Source organism: Gymnodraco acuticeps, unplaced genomic scaffold, assembly GCF_902827175.1.
Source record: "Gymnodraco acuticeps unplaced genomic scaffold, fGymAcu1.1, whole genome shotgun sequence".
In the NCBI taxonomy this organism is placed as follows: domain Eukaryota; kingdom Metazoa; phylum Chordata; class Actinopteri; order Perciformes; family Bathydraconidae; genus Gymnodraco; species Gymnodraco acuticeps.
The window spans coordinates 409,560-423,147 of NW_022989763.1; the positions used below are offsets into that span (position 1 = coordinate 409,560).

General features: G+C 39.6%; 1 protein-coding gene across 6 annotated transcripts in view; it reads left to right on the forward strand.

Moving 5' to 3' along the window:
* Positions 1–13,588, forward strand: part of cep192 (centrosomal protein 192) — a 60,146-nt gene that overhangs the window by 22,034 nt on the left and 24,524 nt on the right. For all 6 annotated transcript variants that reach the window (XR_004568895.1, XM_034215882.1, XM_034215876.1 and 3 more), the window contains 5 exons: positions 4,411–4,550; positions 5,299–5,391; positions 5,593–5,711; positions 5,965–6,162; positions 6,617–6,707. Coding sequence is in view for 5 of the 6 variants with exons in the window: in XM_034215882.1 (XP_034071773.1) it covers positions 4,411–4,550; positions 5,299–5,391; positions 5,593–5,711; positions 5,965–6,162; positions 6,617–6,707 (641 nt within the window). In the remaining variant the exon portion in view is untranslated. The remainder of the gene's footprint in view (positions 1–4,410; positions 4,551–5,298; positions 5,392–5,592; positions 5,712–5,964; positions 6,163–6,616; positions 6,708–13,588) is intronic.

Consider the following 13,588-nt stretch of genomic DNA (forward strand, 5'->3'; position numbering starts at 1 on the left):
GTCTCGAAATTCCTTTTCCCTCAACAATTTTCTTTTCCGAGAGCCACTCTCAAACTTTTTCTTCTCCGACATTTTCTCCTAAACAACCTTCATCTGTCACTCAATCACTCGCAATTTGAATAAGTCACATGTGAAACATATTCTCATTCTGATTGGCTGTTAAGTGGTGCCCACTGACTTTTACGGAGTCATCTCTGGAATCCATCGATCTGATTGATTAGCGGAGCAAATGATCAAAATAGTACGGAGGGAAGATATTTTCGTTTGGATTACTGGTCTGGGGGAAGCTCACGAGTGTGTGTGTATATACGTGTGTGTGTGTTTGTGTAATTTTGCGTTTGTGTGTGTATTGTGTTTGTTTCCCGGGAAAACACTCACGAGAAACACCGGCTGTTGTTGTGCCTGCTGTAATGTCAAGTTACTCCGTTCTCCGCTTGTAATTATGCCGTTACAAGCTTCAAAGTTGTATTTATCATCTGAATTTGCCGAGACAAGTTTAATATTCTGAAAGCCAAGACTTTGTTTATTTGAAATCAGATGAAAACAAACTGTAACGGACCCTGCCGTGTTATCTATGACTACTATACACCTTACATTCATAATTTCAGCCGGAGGGAGGGGCGGCGCTACGGAAGAGCAGGGTGGCGAGTGAGAGCTGTCATCTTCCCTTTACAAGCTTCAAAAATATATTTATCGTGTGATTTTGGAAATAAAAGTTTCATATTCTGAAAGCCAAGACTTTGTTTATTTAAAATGTTTAAAAAACACCCGGAAAAAAAATATATATATTTGAATTTTTTATTTTTATTTTTTATTGGCTCATGATAGGCCCCCAATCTCCGTAGGCCCCTGGGCTTCAGCCCAGGTCAGCCCGTGCATTAAGGCGGCCCTGGCTGCGGGGTGTTTTTTCGAACATAGACATCACAACACGTAGCATTACGGAGCAAAAACGGAACATCGTCTCACCTTAGCTGTTATACTGATCAAACGTTGATTGAAAACGATTAAAAAGCAGCTGAAAGTTAATCCAATGTGTCTGTCACTTTGAAAATATTATTGATATTCCATAATTCCATTTTTATGTAAAAATCGGAGAATAAAAGTTATCTGCTAATACAATTCCTATGCATACCTCCTGAAGAATGTCATGCCGTTGATGAAATGATGGTGCCGTTCAACGGAAAAGTCTCATCTTCGTGTTTATATGCCAGCAAAGCCTCACAAATGGGGGTTCAAGATGTGGGGACGTGCTGGACAAAGTGGCTACCTTTATGACTTTGATGTTTGTCAAGGTCCAGAAAATCCAGACAAGGAGAGATCTGATGTTGGTGTTACTGGAGATGTTGTCCTGAAAATGACATCAACCCTTCCAGCAGGAAGAAATCACAAGTATTTCACATCAGTTCTACTGGTCAACCACCTGAAAGAGAGAGGAATCCACTACATAGGCCCTGTCCGAATGAACAGGGTCAAAGACTGCAACATGATGGATGAAAAAGAGCTCAAGAAAAAGGGAAGAGGGTCAATGGACTTCAGAGTAAACCAGGAAAACATCATCATCGTTAGATGGTTTGACAACAAAGCTGTGAACCTACTCTCCTCTTATGTTGGCATCGAACCAACTGGAAGTGTGAAAAGGTGGGATTGAAAAACCAAGACACACATTATGCTTCCCAGACCAGCCATTGTTGAAGCATACAACAAGTTCATGGGAGGTGTTGACCTCCTTGATATGCTGTCTGCACTCTACAAATTCAGCTTAAAATCCCGGAGATGGTACATGTACATTTGGTGGCACACTGTCACAGTGGCAGTTATCAATGCATGGAACCTCTACAGAAGGCAAAATAGAGCTTGTAAAAGGGCTCCTGTTAAAAAAAAAAAATGGAACAAAATCAGTTGAAATGTTGGACGGCCCCACCCACTCCAGGGTGCCTGCTTGTGTTTGTCTTAGCAGGTTCCTGGAGGTGAGCGGGGCTGTCGTCTAATCAGCCACACGGGTGGCACCTGGGCCAGTGTAGCTGGAACCCCCAAAAGATCAAGGAGCGCAGTTCCCCCGCAATACCCCTTACGTTGTGGCACACATCTCCCTTCTTTGTCGCAGCCTGTTGGTTCGGGTTGTGCAATACATTGCCATAAAGGCCTGACGTATCAAATATGATACAAAAACAAAATCATATACAGTGGGGCAAAAAAGTATTTAGTCAGCCACCAATTGTGCAAGTTCTCCCACTTAAAAATATGAGAGAGGCCTGTAATTGTCATCCTAGGGACACTTCAACTATTAGAGATAGAATGGGGGGAAAGAATCCAGGAAATCACATTGTAGGATTTTTAATGAATGAATTGGTAAATTCCTCGGTAAAATAAGTATTTGGTCACCTACAAACAAACATGATTTCTGGCTCTCACAGACCTGTAACTTCTTTAAGAGCCTCCTCTGTCCTCCACTTGTTAACTGTATTAATGGCACCTGTTTGAACTCGTTATCAGTATAAAAGACACCTGTCCACAACCTCAAACAGTCACACTCCAAACTCCACTATGGCCAAGACCAAAGAGCTGTCAAAGGACACCAGAAACAAAATTGTAGACCTGCACCAGGCTGGGAAGACTGAATCTGCAATAGGTAAGCAGCTTGGTGTGAAGAAATCAACTGTGGGAGCAATTATTAGAAAATGGAAGACATACAAGACCACTGATAAAATTGGTCAAAATTATCACAAGAACGGTGAGCAAAAATTCCAGAACCACACGGGGGGGACCTAGTCAATGACCTGCAGAGAGCTGGGACCAAAGTAACAAAGGCTACCATCAGTAACACACTACGCCGCCAGGGACTCAAATCCTGCAGTGCCAGACGTGTCCCCCTGCTTAAGCCAGTACATGTCCAGGCCCGTCTGAAGTTTGCTAGAGAGCATTTAGATGATCCAGAAGAGGATTGGGAGAATGTCATATAGTCAGATGAAACCAAAATAGAACTTTTTGGTAAAAACTCAACTAGACGTGTTTGGAGAAGAAAGAATGCTGAGTTGCATCCAAAGAACACCATACCTACTGTGAAACATGGGGGTGGAAACATCATGCTTTGGGGCTGTTTTTCTGCAAAGGGACCAGGACGACTGATCCGTGTAAAGGAAAGAATGAATGGGGCCATGTATCGTGAGATTTTGAGTGACAACTCAGCAAGGGCATTGAAGATGAAAATGTGGCTGGGTCTTTCAGCATGACAATGATCCCAAACACACCGCCCGGGCAACGAAGGAGTGGCTTCGTAAGAAGCGTTTCAAGTTCCTGGAGTGGCCTAGCCAGTCTCCAGATCTCAACCCCATAGAAAATCTTTGGAGGGAGTTGAAAGTCTGTGTTGCCCAGCGACAGCCCCAAAACATCACTGCTCTAGAAGAGATCTGCATGGAGGAATGGGCCAAAAATACCAGCAACAGTGTGTGAAAACCTTGTGAAGACTTACAGAAAACGTTTGACCTCTGTCATTGCCAACAAAGGGTATATAACAAAGTATTGAGATGAACTTTTGTTATTGACCAAATACTTATTTTCCACCATAATTTGCAAATAAATTCTTTAAAAATCAGACAATGTGATCTTCTGGATTTTTTTTATTTTTTATTTTTTATTTATTTATTTATTTTTATTCTTTCTCATTTTGTCTCTCATAGTTGAGGTATACCTAGGATGAAAGTTACAGGCCTCATATTTTTAAGTGGGAGAACTTGCACAATTGGTGGCTGACTAAATACTTTCTTGCCCCACTGTACGTAAATAATTACCAAATATTTTGTTGTATTTTGTTAAAAGGTTCAATAAACACCTCAATTTAAATTAAAAAATGTAGAATGTTCTGACTATTATTTGATGTGTTAGGCTTCACAGGGAATAGAAAAAAACACATTACTTTACCAGCAGAGAGAAAATTGATTAGTAAATTATTAATATGACGAATAAAGAGCAGTTTGATCTGCAATTCAATAATGAACAACTATGCATTTACTGATTGTTTTTGTTTGTATTAGTGTTATGGTACTCTTTATTTTTTTAGTTCAGGGGCAACTTGTTTGAGAAATTAATACATTGTGTAAAAGCACTCATTTGTGTACGTTTTAGATATTAAAAAAGCACATAATGACTCGTTTAAGACTTTTTTTTCAAAGTTTTGGACTTGCCCATCGGGACTTGACTCTGGACTTTGGTGCAAAGACTTGAGACTTACTTGTGACTTACAAAACAATGACTTGGTCCAATATCCATCCTTGCATTTCTCATTATTGTACACCTGGAGTTCTATGACACTAAAGACTATCAGCTGAAACATACATACACAAACCATTTTAAATGTACTTACAGACCAAATATTTTCTGTTAACCTTATCTGTGTGTGGCTGTGCTTGTCAGGAGAGCTTGGTCCTGCTGATGAGTACAATGGTCGTGTGGACATTGAAGTGGATTCTCCTGGTCCTAGTCATGTGATCAGGAGTGTTCCCCTCAAGGCCAAATGTGGAACTGCAAGGGTCCATGCTCCTAAAGACCTGCAGGTAGTAAAACTGCTATGTTTTTTTTGTCGACTGACAGTGTATCTCTGCCCACCACTACAGTTCAAACACATTGTTATTTACGTTTGTGTCTCTGATTAATGAGATACACCAGCTTGAATTGTATTAGCCAATTTAATTGAACTGGAAACCACTTTTACCCGAACAAGGTATATTTTAAAGATAATGAAAAAAGTAGTCTCAAAAAAGAAAATGCATGGAATATACTTACCAATTTGGACAATAAGTGTAATCAGTTTCTTAATATTTCTGTTTAAAAGCAGTAAGCCTGTAGCTTACGCAACTTTAAAATAGGTTATTTAGTTAAACTTAACTGTGAGATAGTCTTCGCCATAGAGCCATATCTTGCAATTGTAAAATGAGTATCATCCAAATGTTTAAACCGCAGCAAGCAGATGGAGAATTAGTTTGACATCTGTACAAGTACACATGAGCACTCATGTGCATGTGCACTCACTCACTTAAAACTTTGAAATGTTGCTGTTTTTTTTCTTTGTTTTAACGTGATGGGTCTGATATTTCAAAAACTGCATTTAAAAGGGTTGGTTGTGTTTCATATGATGTCAAAAGACATTGGGAAATGAAATGACTAGATCAATAATGAATACAAGCAATTTAGTTTGTTTTAACTTTTGTATCATGTTCATCATCATCATGTTTAGTTCTTTGTTCAGCTTTTCTTGGCCTCTAGAGATGGCCGTAAAATACTTTTTGTGCTTCTTTTGTCTAGACTGTCAGTCTGTCTGTTCCACTGGGTAAATCTAGTCAACAGACGCTGCCATTAAAGAATGCTGGAAACATTGACGTGCAGCTGAAACTCAAGGTAATTCTGACCTTTACTTTTCCAATCCGATCTGGCGTTTGGGTAAGCCTCTGTGACATTTTGTGCTCAGACTGTGAAACATACAGTAGGGATTCATTGCTATTTAGCTACTTTTATTCTCCATCTCTTCCTCCTTGTTGCCTCCCATCATTATCGTGCCTCATTCAAACATTTGCCCTCTCACTTATATTCCTTCTATAGTGCAGTGATGCTGAGGACATTTTTTCTGTGACACCTGATGAACTGTCCCTGAGGATGGGAGAGGAGCAAGGCATCGTGGTCTCCTTCAAAGCACAGGGCAGCAGGAAATATCAAGAAAGGTATACAAACATAAATTGCTTTTGCAGTAGTTCACATGGACAGCTATGGGTTCTGTACATTGGATACAAAGTACAACATAATGCATTTGACATCTCTTATCTCTTTATATTAGGGGGACTTGATATGCTTAGATGAACAGTTCATAAGCAAGAGTCTTGGGTTATTTCCTTGTATATCCCAAACATGTCACATCTTCAGTGGCCATCTTTACAACCCATTTGGATTGACTTGGTGGTGCTTGTTTTGTTGCAGCCTTCTCACCATCTTGGTGCTGCCATCAGGTCCTCAGTATGAGGTAACCCTGAAAGGCGAAGTTGTCCCAGAGGACTCAGGGAAAGCTCCCAGTCCCTCTGCTGATGTCGTTGTTCCCGCTGTGGCCAATGATGTTCCACCAATTCTCTCTAATAAACAGTTTGTAGCCTGGGGAGGAGTCACTCTGGGACGAGCTGTGTAAGTAACCTTTCCATTAATTTCATAATTTGTTTTTGTTACTAAATAAAACACTTATAGGTATCAATTATTCATTGAAAAGTAATCCATAAAAAACCTGAAGTCCAGTCGTCTATGTTTTTCAATTCAATCTTGTGTAATGGTGTTCATAAGAAGGGACAGAAGTCTATAGGGAGTGTTATTTCTCAGAAGCTATTGCAACATAATGGACAATTTCTCATTGAATGGAGGTAAAGTACTGACAGCAGTAAGGAGCTAAAATTCCCAAACACAATGAATGCATGCATTCTTTCTCTTGGACCCAGGTTTAGCTCAGCTGTCTTATTAGGTCTGGAGTCAGGACAAAAATATAATCACTCAATATCAAATCAAAGTTTGTCAAAGACATTTAGTTTGACATGGGACTGCTGGACACAAATTGTTATTACATTACTTATCTGCCATTGCTTTCCAGGCAACAGAAGCTGGTTCTAAGGAACAATTCGACCGACGCCACACAGCAGCTACGGTTGCTTATCCGTGGTCAAGACCAGGATTGTTTTCAGGTAGATTGTAATATTTGCAAATTGGAAAACATGACATCTCTATTCTCTTTTATCTTTCTCACATCCTGTTTTTGTGTTTGCACATCCTGTCATAGTGCCATAGTTGTTTATATAAAACAGAACTATGGAAGCAAACAAGAGACAGAAGTATTTGAATTTGATCAGACACCAAATTTATAGCATTGAAAATAATTACTTTGAAAATCATGTATCTGAATTTTTTTGCTCCGAATTTACCTATGTGAAATAAAAATGTAACAATTCAAGTTAAAAAAAATTTGAATAGTCAAATTCAGATCCCAAAAATTCAAGTGAAAAAAATTCTAATGCGCAATTTCGGTGTTTAAAATTCGACGTTAAAAAATGTCGGTGTTTAAAATTCGATGTCCAAAATTGCGATGCAACATCATCCGGGCTACTCAGACAGGATAAGCAATCGAGCCCGAATGCAATCAAACCGACTTCTGGCCTATCAGAGCCAAGCGGCGAATTCCGGGACAGAGTGCGGTGAAGCCCAATGCTGCAAACTGTAGGCGATGGATGCAGATGGGAGCAATTCCCGTAGACCCTATGTTAAAATGTCCAACTTAACATCAGAAAATGAACATGTTTCTAGCCTGGATCCACAAAAACATATTCTGTATATAGTTAGATTCCCCCCTTCATGACAACGGAACTGCTGCTCCTAGCTCCTCTGTCTCACTGCTAGCTCCGTTAGCTCCATTGGCTCCGTGACGCTACAGGGGCTCAGCTCACCAGGAGAACACTACTTGAACTCGGCCGTGTTTGTTGTGTTGGTTCCTGGGGGACTATTCGTCATGCAAATATAGGATTTATCTGCGGTTAAAACAGACCGTCCATGAATGCAGTTTCTTCGGTAAGTCAACCCTGCGTACTTTATGTTATGTTACTGGTGTTTTTATTTAGCTAACGTTAATGAATGTTTAGAGTTGGGTTAGCATTTGAGCAATCGGTAGCTCCATCTGTGCTAACAATGCTATGTGTAGCATCCAAGTTAAACGTAATAGAGAAGTATAAAACATTAAGTGGGATGCTACTGTATACCAAAAGGCTTCTGTGCGAGGTTGGTAAAATAAGGTCATCCTTGTACGTTAGATAGTTAGTTTGCTATTTAGGTTACTATGCATTAAGGTTCATTTCAATTCGCTATGCTCTACTATAGCATAAAATAGACTAGCTAACGTCAACGTATTGTTGAAGAGAGGCTTGGTGTATATTAAATCAACCTCACAATAAAATGTGTGTATCTTTAAAATATGAACGTCACATTTCAAGATGGTCCAGAAATAACGCTCCCTTAGATATTATAATATGGTTTGTTGAACTGGAGTTAGTTATTGCAGTTAACCGCCTATCCGACGAACGACCCAAACATTGTTGTTTTTAATATTATTACCAATGCCTCTTTTAATTGTATTATCATCACACTTGAGAAACAGCCTTATCGTGGCTGTAGAACGGAACATGTAACTTAATTCCTGCATTTTAAGGATGATGAATAGCGTAGTCAATGCTTTAGTGACAAGGAAATGATTTGTTTAAATATTAGATATTACGTTATCCGTGACTTCAGTGAGAATTAAGCTTATCCATTGCATTTGTTAAATAGGTTTGTGTCTTACCCGTGTGATACATATGAATATGGCATATGAAAACAAATTAATTTGACTGACTCATGAAAAACTCATCCAAAGTAACAGTAAAATAAAAAGTACCTACACAATAATACTCAATCAAACTGATAAAGTATAAGGACTGTGATATCCAGCAATTTCTTAAGTATAACAATAAGATTATGACCTGTTTTTAAAAGAAGATAAAAGGTTGTTTGCATGTAAAGAAGTCTGTAACCCACGCATGTAACTTTACATCTGTTTGTTCAAAGTCTCCTTAAGGTGATCCAGCCAGGCTGGACCAGAGGAGGAGAGACAGATCTGGACTCCTAACAGCAGGTAACTTCAGCACAGATTCCAAGGTACACCTTTTTCATACTTTGCAAAGAATGCATAAAGTAATGACTCTAATACACTGATATACAGTGGGGCAAAAAAGTATTTAGTCAGCCACCAATTGTGCAAGTTCTCCCACTTAGAAAGATGAGAGAGGCCTGTAATTGTCATCCTAGGTACACTTTAACTATGAGAGACAGAATGGGGGGAAAGAATCCAGGAAATCACATTGTAGGATTTTTTAATGAATTAATTGGTAAATTCCTCGGTAAAATAAGTATTTGGTCACCTACAAACAAACAAGATTTCTGGCTCTCACAGACCTGTAACTTCTTCTTTAAGACCCTCCTCTGTCCTCCACTCGTTAACTGTATTAATGGTACCTGTTTGAACTCGTTATCAGTATGAAAGACACCTGTCCACAACCTCAAACAGTCACACTCCAAACTCCACTATGGCCAAGACCAAAGAGCTGTCAAAGGACACCAGAAACAAAATTGTAGACCTGCACCAGGCTGGGAAGACTGAATCTGCAATAGGTAAGCAGCTTGGTGTGAAGAAATCAACTGTGGGAGCAATTATTAGAAAATGGAAGACATACAAGACCACTGATAATCTCCCTCGATCTGGGGCTCCACACAAGATCTCACCCCGTGGGGTCAAAATGATCACAAGAACGGTGAGCAAAAATCCCAGAACCACACGGGGGGGGACCTGTCAATGACCTGCAGAGAGCTGGGACCAAAGTAACAAAGGCTACCATCAGTCACACACTACGCCGCCAGGGACTCAAATCCTGCAGTGCCAGACGTGTCCCCCTGCTTAAGCCAGTACATGTCCAGGCCCGTCTGAAGTTTGCTAGAGAGCATTTAGATGATCCAGAAGAGGATTGGGAGAATGTCATATAGTCAGATGAAACCAAAATAGAACTTTTTGGTAAAAACTCAACTAGACGTGTTTGGAGAAGAAAGAATGCTGAGTTGCATCCAAAGAACACCTACTGTGAAACATGGGGGTGGAAACATCATGCTTTGGGGCTGTTTTTCTGCAAAGGGACCAGGACGACTGATCCGTGTAAAGGAAAGAATGAATGGGGCCATGTATCGTGAGATTTTGAGTGACAACCTCCTTCCATCAGCAAGGGCATTGAAGATGAAACGTGGCTGGGTCTTTCAGCATGACAATGATCCCAAACACACCGCCTTGGCAACGAAGGAGTGGCTTCGTAAGAACCATTTCAAGGTCCTGGAGTGGCCTAGCCAGTCTCCAGATCTCAACCCCATAGAAAATCTTTGGAGGGAGTTGAAAGTCTGTGTTGCCCAGCGACAGCCCCAAAACATCACTGCTCTAGAAGAGATCTGCATGGAGGAATGGGCCAAAATACCAGCAACAGTGTGTGAAAACCTTGTGAAGACTTACAGAAAACGTTTGACCTCTGTCATTGCCAACAAAGGGTATATAACAAACAGTGGTGGGCCGTCAGGGCCAGCAAGGCCTTCTCTGCTGGCCTAAACATCATCAGAATATAAATTTAATTTTGATATATTTTTTCCACTAATATGTATTAAATTATTCCCCATAGTCTATTCTTTTCATTTCATAGCTTTCCTCTTGGTTGAGCTGCTTCCAGCCTTAGAACAAGATTTGGAGGGCTGGCCTTTATGTTAGAGCTTTTATCCAATCATATTTCAGCCATAATGTGTTGCCAGGGTCCAAGAAATCTGCCCTTAGGCCTTCAGAATCAACAGTGCGGGCGCCTGTAGCTTAAAGTGAACGGAAACAAAACTGTGGCGTTAACCAATCAGATTTTGAGTTGGCGACAACGGGCCAGCTAGCAGGCGTACGATGACGTCAGCACGTGCACGTCTTTTGATTGGATACGCACTATTGAGAGGCAGAGTTATGTAGAGCTAGCAAACTGAACTTGAATTTGAACGAGCTAATTTGTGTAGATTTCTACAAGCTGTTTTTTTCAACCCACAATGGCTGAAGGAGGAGAAGAGATCGATTTGGTCGCAGATATAATTACAACGCCATTTTCAAGACGAACTTTTCAAGAAAAGCTAGACATTGTGAGAAGAGAACAGCCAACCCCGACACTAGCGAGCCTATCACAGCGGGGGAAAGGGTTTGTCCGCCACTTTCAAATCACTAACTACGAGCGGTACCCCTGGCTCACAGCCTCCGAGAGGCACTGCAAATTGTACTGCTGGGAATGCCTGCTATTTGCAAATGATCGATTTGGTGTTTGGAGCCACACTGGATTTGCAAACTTGAGTTGTCTAACCAAGGCAGCAACGAGACACCAAAGCACGGCTGGGCACTTACAAGCAATGGTGCTTTTGAAAACCTTTGGGGACACCCGAGTGGATCTACAGCTCAACGAACAAGTGCGACGGGAAACGGAGCTCCACAACGAAAGGGTGAACAAAAATAGGGAAATATTGAAAAGACTGATTGATTGTGTCCTGTTTTTGGGTAAACAGGAACTTTCATTTAGCGGACATGATGAAAGCGCCGAGTCCAGAAACAGAGGAAACTACGTGGAGCTTCTTTCTTTGCTTGCTGAGAACAACACAGACTTGCATTACCACCTGTCCACAAACAATAATTCAGGTAGGACTGTGTCGGACATCACTGAAGGCCTAGATGTGAAATGCACGGCCCGCCACTGATAACAAAGTATTGAGATGAACTTTTGTTATTGACCAAATACTTATTTTCCACCATAATTTGCAAATAAATTCTTTAAAAATCAGACAATGTGATTTTCTGGATTTTTTTTTGTTCTTTTTTTTCTCATTTTGTCTCTCATAGTTGAGGTATACCTAGGATGAAAGTTACAGGCCTCTCTCATATTTTTAAGTGGGAGAACTTGCACAATTGGTGGCTGACTAAATACTTTTTTGCCCCACTGTACATGCCATTAAACATGACTAAATACTAGATCACCTACACATCAGTGATGTTGAGTGTACTTTCTTAGAAAAAGGTTACATTTACATTTGACCAAGCAACATCACTTTTTTGTTCAACTTTCACTTTTCAATGTATTTAAGGCAAATATTATTGAACATAGTGAGAGCTGCGACCCTTTGTCTCTGCATATTGACTGTAAAAAAAACATGTTAAAAGTGATTCTTTCAGTGAGACAACCGAACAGAGCAAGCTTCTACAGTTTAAGTTTTGATAACCGTTACATATTATTTTAATAATACATTTATTTCAATGTTGATGAATTTAGAACAGTTTATTCATAATCTGATTATCTTTGTAGTACACTGTTGGATTTAAAAACGCATTCAAATACAAAAATCATTATATTTTTAGCCCCTGAACAAACAAACACACCTATCTCAAATAACACACTTGCTCTACAATAATATGTTTTTTGATATTTCTGTTAGGAAAGGACACGCCTGAGAGACAGGACTGCTTCACAATTTTCTCTTTCTCCGAGGGTCCAGAAGAACATCCAAGAGGGAAAGGAAAAGCTGATGTTATGAGATTTAAGAGCAGCACAGGACATTCACTAAGAGACACTTATATTGTAACACAAAGACCTGCACACTGACTAGTTTTGTAGTCTAACAGGAACATAATTGTTGTTTTGTGTTTTACGTTGCACCTCAGAGACAGTGTGATTATTGTCAGGCCTATAAAGTTTGGCAAGAAAAAAGTCAGCTGATCAAATGCATTTGCCTCACTTTATGAGGTTCACAATACTTGTGCCTTGTACCGCAGAGTTTGCAACGTCACAAATAAATGGTGCCAATCTTCAGTCAGATGTGAATGTGTAATTTAACATTTTCAGTAAGAATAACGGACAAAAGGAGTGCAAATACAATTTATTGAAATGTGAACTAAAAGTTATCAAGCATGAACCATCACCATTTTCTTTTAAATAAAAACGAAATAATATACATAAGTTACACTAAATGTTAATCTGTTAATTGACAGGCTAGGCCTGTGCAGGTGGTAACAGCTATGCCCAGCATGGGCTAAGTTCTGTAGGTGCAGCTGGTGTAGGTCCTCCTCCCTCAGGCCTGGTCCTCCTCGCAGGGAAAGACCCTCAGCCCTCTCTGGCCAAACCAACAGACAGGACGTTCATAAAGCTGAGGTCTCCCCCAAAGTCTCTAATCATCCATCCTGTGAATATGAGAGGGGAAAAAATAGTGTAATAGATGCTTTGTACAATAAGAAATATAAAGTTAACTGTTGAGTTGCTCAGTTTTTTTTAGATTGACAGGGTTTAATAATGCAAACAAAAGGAGGCACCGTAAAATAAAGATTGGTCTTTCAATAAATTGTGTCTAAAGTCAAGTAGCTAGAACTGTTACTTTTAGTTTGAATGATACAGTCTGGTTATAATGTTTGGAGGAGGCATCACAGGTAAGAGCACCATTTGTTGTGTTCCATCCACAACAAATGCACACAGATTGATGTGTATTATTGATCTACCATTTCTTGAATCATTACTGTCAGTCCAAAACAAGAGATTTTGTTTTAGTAACCTGTTTTTAAAACATTATCTCTTTTCCACTACACTATCTTGAATATTTTAGTTTTTACATCACTACATTTATCTAACAGCTTTAACATTGTAAAGGTGTCACTCCGGACTCTTGGTAATTATGACAGCATGTCCTACTATTTTGAGAGTTTGAACAAACCAGACCTTCATCTATTAATGTAGAAAATAGTCAGCACATTAAACAATTATGAAAGTAATCATTAGTTAGCTCATTGTTCAAAATGAGCTCCAACTACAACAGTTAAGTCAACTCTTGCATCGGTAATAACAATAAAACAAATGATATAATATAATAGTATAACTTGTGTCTACTTTAAATACTTTAACAACACTTTCCTAATTATACTAGCATACTTTTACTAAAGTAACATTAACAT